The sequence below is a fragment of the Motacilla alba genome, chromosome 3 (genome assembly GCF_015832195.1).
Source record: "Motacilla alba alba isolate MOTALB_02 chromosome 3, Motacilla_alba_V1.0_pri, whole genome shotgun sequence".
Lineage (NCBI taxonomy): Eukaryota > Metazoa > Chordata > Aves > Passeriformes > Motacillidae > Motacilla > Motacilla alba.
The window spans coordinates 46,277,333-46,283,332 of NC_052018.1; the positions used below are offsets into that span (position 1 = coordinate 46,277,333).

Here is a 6,000-nt window from a genome sequence, read left to right on the forward strand (position 1 = left end):
GCCACAAGCAATGCAATATATGGAGTATATCTAGAATTAGAAGAATGGGCATATTGATCAAAGGTAGCTGCTTCCAAAAGGAGGGAGAATTTCTCTTAAGTCATGGCAAGATATAGGTGCAGGAGAAGCTCAAATGAGCAACTTTCAAATAGGAAAGATGGTGCGTGATTTTAGTGGATGGTAATTAAGCAATTTTTAATTGGTTGAGGGGGTGACAAGCTGAGCTCTTAGTTACTGCACCAAGTCAACTCTGGAATACCTTTCTACCTCCATGTACACCTCTGTTTGGCCATCAGGTTGTCAGGTGCTAGTGGTTATGATCTGTGCCAACTCTTGGGTTTCTGAACCTGAAGCCACGACCTGTTTTCTGTAGGTTCCTGAGGCCTCTTTATTCATGAGTGGTCACTTTCTGCCTTCCCAGGTTTGCTGCGGGATAAGCTTGGCACCTACGATGTGGCATTTTACCTGGCTGGAGTCCCTCCCCTCATTGGAGGAGCGATTTTGTGTTTCATCCCCTGGGTCCACGAGCGGCAGAAATTGAAAGAGAGAGCAAAACCTGTTGATGGAGAAACTACTGAGAAAATGCTGGAAAATGAAAGCACTTTGGTGTCAGATACGACAGAAAAGCCAGTCAAAGAACTGGATTCTGGCTTTTGATGTTTTTTTCTTTTCCCTATACCATCCTGACCTCCTCCTAGTGAAACCAGATTTCTACTTTTTGGCTGAAGATACTATACGATACTGAAGTCTTGAACTATTGCTCAAATTGCAGAACTGCTACAAGAATCTTTTATACCATTGAACTTTTTTGACAGGTCTTTGAATTTGATTTCAAGCCACAATTTCAAGGTATTTGAAGTTTTGTAGCTTTAGTGTGTACGTGTGTAGTGATTCTGTATGTGAAGAGAATATTTTTCTAATCCATCAGAACTGATTTCTGAAAATGTGAAAGCTGTTTTTCCTTCACTGACCCAGGATTCTTCAATGATGTCTATGATCCATCCTCTGCAGACCTGCCCCTGGGTGTTTATACTGGATAATGTAGTAGCTCTTACAACTGATCCATTTTTTTGAAGTTTATCATGCTGTTTACAGTCTTCTATAATTCTCTATCATGAACACAAATATGCATCTTTTTGCTGAAATGATTGTTTCATTAGAAAGCTAAATTATTATACAACTATTGAAACACTCACTTGTGTTTGCATTCACCTTTTACAGTAGCCCAAAGAACATTAAGGATGGCATTTTTGATGGGCTCAGGTTTTGAATATGTTCAAACCAAGCTCCAAGTGCAAACACGTTCAGAAGTTAAGCTGCTGAATAATAGATTTTTTTTTTATTGTTGTTATTATTATTATTATTTGGTGAAGGCAATACCCTTAAGATGTATGTTTATAAATCTTTTTTCAGCCAAACCTCAGAGTAGTGGATAGTTTTGAAACTGTACTGACTAATTCTTTGGAGCAGTATTGTGTATTAGACTAAATTTCAAATTATTCTGTTGTACTTGTTAGGATTTCTTTCTTTTTTTTGTTCGTAAAACCAAGACAGCTTTAAAGGATACATTCTAAGTGCAATACCAAGTTGTTTTTAATGTGGAAATATACATGAGCTATTAAAACAACATTCAGTAATTAAAGATTTTTGCACTAAGCGAACATGCAGGTTTATTACAGGTCTTTATAGCTGTGCTCAACTGCCTGTAGATTATATGGCTCCATATTTTTTTCCAAATATAAAGAAATGTCTTTGCATGTCCTATTTCTTGCTTAACACCCTAAACAAATGTCCCCATTGCTTATGTATTCTTAGGTATTATGCACTGTTTGTCAAGCAAGTAACCTCATCTTCTGAAAAGTGTTTTAAGGCATAATACTTTGAGATGAAAACACTGCTTTTCAGTTTATCATAAAACACTTCTAAGCACACTGCTTATCTATGGATATGGTTCAGCAATCACTGGAATACTTTATAATTTTTTATTTCAGGTCCATTTAATACCAATAATTTTTGTTGCCTCATTTAAAACTGTCATGGCAAAGAGTAAACTAAATGTGATCTGGGAAAAATGCGTATTCAAGTGCTTTGTTTAATTAGTAACTGGTCTTTACATAAACCATGGAGGCATACTGTTTTGTTTTTTTTTTTTTTAATGATAGCCTTTATTACCTTTTTTATTTTCATTCTTCTTTTTCCAGTGTTGTAGTAAATTGCTCAGAAAACCCATATAAAACAGCAATACTATTGCATTTAATGTTTACATCTAGCAACTGACAGAAGTTATTTAAATATAATCATGCAAAGAATTCTAATTATTGTAGACCAAAGCTCAGGCATATTTTATATTGCAGAATTTCAATGCCTACTTTGCATGAGTGAGGTCTAAAAGAATTGAATATTAAAATGTTAGAGAGACATATGTGGAGGGACTTGGAGGTGGGGGTGGGGGGGAAAAGCCAATCTGGAAAACCAAGGTCCCTTCAGGTTCACTGGGACTTGTGCTTTGGCACATTGCGAGTACTTCTAAAAATGTCATTGAAAGATGCATAGTAGTGTTAATTAAAATTACTGCCTTCATTACAAAAGTGATGCTGACAGCCAATGCTGCTCTTGCCAGGAGTGTTCCTGTAGAACATGATATTCAGTATTATTTTCCATTTGGGCAATGCAGAAGGTGTTGTTGGCTAAGTGTGGTATAAGACTCTCGTTTCCTGTTGTCCTGTTATAAAAAAATTAGTGTTCATCATAGATCTTGCATTTCATGGGGTTTTTAGCCCTGAGTTTTATACCAAAACCAAAGCTGCTGCTTTTTTTAAATCACTGGTGCAATTTGAATGGATTGTGACCAGGTATCTTGGTGTAATTGTGGCATCTTTCCAACTCGCTGCTCTGCATCTCTAAATTATTTGGGAGACTATATAAAATAATTGTTGTAAAGATTTATAAATTACATGGAAATGGTATATCAATAGTATGGATTAATTATTTCCAAGCTGTTAAAAAAATAAAATCCAAACTCTCATATTTGCCTAAAATTTATAAAAATTCCCAAACCAACAAACCAAAAAACCACAAAAATCGTGCCCTCCATGAGGAGGGTGCAATGACTGATTGTTTAGGAGTGATTCCCATGGTAGAACCAGCTAGTGTGTGGGATGTTGGATGAGAGGGGAAGCAGAGTCTGGGGGAAGGAAGCTCTGCTGGTGTGATGGCATTGGAATAACAAACCCATTTCTGATGCAGTGCCTGTTTTGCAACAATGCTAAAATTGGACAGGCTTTTCAGAGAAGATTAAGTAAATTACTGTTTAAGAACTCTATCAGCATCTTTTCTGTTAGTTTGTATCTGTGGGGGAAATGTCCCATAGCACATGCTCTTTTCTGGACAAAAACATAAGGTGTTTATGTCCTAAAGCTAGGTAAGATGAAAAACAAGCTCAGATTGTTTGTGCTGAGGCTGACCAACCACTGAGAAACTTATTGAGAGAGATACTAGATTCTGTATGCCCTGAGGTTTTAAAAATGAGGTTAGATTACTCTTGCTTTAAGAAAACCCAACAAATAAACCCCCAAACAAAATAAAACATGAAAAACCCTACACAAATGGCAACTATTTAGTAAATTTATTTTAAAAAATATTTAATGTTGTAGAAGTGGAGAAAAGGACTGAATATTCAATTTTATTTTAATTGAATAAATGCAAATAAGATTTTGTAACAATTTATTTTTAGGTGTGAAAACCTGTTCATGGGAAACCTGCTGAAGTCTTATTTTGATGACCCAAATCATGACCCTTCATCTGGTTGGGGAGTAGATTCTGAAATTGAAATAGTAACTTAATTCAAGAAGACCCTTAAATCACTCTGATCTATCCCTCCCTTGAGAACAGTTCATAGAGTACTTTCTATAAACAAAGTAATCATCTTTTCATTGAATGTTCTCGGGGTAAATCCTCAGAAGAAAATGAGTAGAAAAGGTTCATTTAAAATGGCAGTGTGAAATTTCCAGTCCTATGTGATGCTGTAATTTAATACACCAGATCTTGAAACCAATACTAATTTTGAGCAAGGTTTTATTGGTTTCAGACTTTTTCAGTAGGTATGAGATCGTTTTAATCTAAAGAAAACTGTTCAGCAAAGAGTGTGAAATAATGATGGAAACCCTGTGGGTTCTAAATTACATCTCAGCTATGCAGCAGGATCCAATGTGTAACTAGTAAAGTATTGATGGGTTTGTCCTGGCTACTTTTGAAGACCTGTACAAATCTCAGACCCAGACTTCAAATTATAACATAGTTAGAATTTTCTTGCATCCAGATCTTTGTCTGTTCAGCATTAGCATTTAAATTATTTTTCTGATTTTATTCCCAGTGACAATTTATTGTCCCTGAAAATTGCCCCCATGAGTAAAAGATGCTGTAGCTGTTCCATGGCCTTTCTTCAGGGTGCACTTGGCATCGGATGAGGTAGACAACTGACACTGTTCTCCTTTGGCCCTTCTTGCACTATTGTGGGCACATAATTCCCCCCTCCCTGCAGAGGTACTGGGTTGTCCAGCTGATGCCCACCGCATTGGAAATGGGTGGTACTTTCCAGCCTTCCCTGGAAGAAGCCTTTGAGCAGGCACAGCCTGGCAGAGCAGGCGGGTTTTGGAGTGGTGGGAGGTGTGAGGTTGCATCACGCCTGCGGGAGGCAGCTCTCAGGGGTACCAGGTGAGTGCTTTGGTCACAGGCTCGTGGTGTGAAAAAGGGAGGCTGCCATTTTAAAGCAGAAGTGTCCTGCTTAGTTCCTTGCCTCGGGTAGTAAATGCCAAAGGGACAGGAGGTGCTTCCTTGCAGCCCCAAAGGATCTGTGTCTGGTTGGGAATCAGTGCTACAATCCTTCAGGCCATCCATTCGGGTTGGCTTACGCAGCCGGGCTCTCTCTGTGCTGGCACAGGGTGGTTCCCAGCCTCGCTGCTTGCTCAGGGGCTCAGCTGTGCCCTCTGAGCAGGGAGCAGAGGCAGTGCCTGCCCTGGGGCCCAGATTCCCCTTTGGAGAGCTGGAAGTGTTACAGAAGTCAGAAGGGAGCCCCTCCTATCAAGAGTGTGTGTATCTATGAGTACAATGTATTTTTGACCAGGGCATGCACAAGCATCTCACTAGAGGAGGCGTAGTTCTGAAATGTGAGAGATGGCTGAGGAAAAAGCGATGCCTTTCTTTGCGTGCCTCCCTGTTGACAAGCACAGCAGCAGTGGAGTTCCAGCCAGCCAGTGAGTTTCTAGTCATGTAAGCTTTGGCAGATGTGCAGTATGCCTTCTAGTCTATATATATCTTGTGTCAGCAGTTGCAATGTTTTGGAAGTGCGTATGCTAAGATTAGAGTGATTTTATACTGAAATGTTTGCTAATATTGACAACACTGACATGTTTAAGTATCTTTATAGACATCATATTTTGTATGTTGTTTTTGATATTAAAGGGTACACATTTTGCTAGCCTTAACTCCAGTCTTTCAAGTTCTGCTTTGTTAAAAGGGTAAGAAATGAATGTTTAATGTTTTTTGTGGTGCTAAAGTAACTGTGATCAGTCTCAAATTATTCAGAATAAAGATGGTAGTTCGTAAGTGCCCCATTTGTTACTGCATGCATCGTTTTTAGTCTTATTCTTGTGTAAAACTTGTCATTTTGAAATGTAATTTTGTTGTATTCTGATAATTATTGAATCTAGTGTGAAGACTTTTATACAAAAAGTCTTTACAGCTTTTATTGCCACTGTGGTCTGGATGAAATGTCCCCATTACATTTGCTCCTACATTAATCTATGGTGCAACCCATTTCATTCTGATTGCACTGACAACTAATGATTTAAAAACCTAAGCTGCTAAGGTGCTTGTTTCTGAAAAATTTATCTTCTCTGTTTTCCATTCTGGGGTTCAGTATCAAACTTGCAGAAGCAGTTGCATTCACAAAAGGCAGAAGGAAAATTAAAGGAGGGAGGGAGGGAGGGAAACTGGTACAAT

At 38.3% G+C, this 6,000-nt stretch overlaps 1 protein-coding gene across 1 annotated transcript in view; it reads left to right on the forward strand.

The window, feature by feature from the left end:
• The window catches only part of SLC16A10 (solute carrier family 16 member 10), a 65,860-nt gene extending 60,248 nt beyond the window's left edge, over positions 1–5,612 (forward strand). The window contains exon 6 of the mRNA XM_038131153.1: positions 422–5,612. Coding sequence (XP_037987081.1) covers positions 422–657 — 236 coding nt within the window. The 3' untranslated portion in view covers positions 658–5,612. The remainder of the gene's footprint in view (positions 1–421) is intronic.
• The last annotated feature ends 388 nt before the right edge of the window (positions 5,613–6,000 follow it).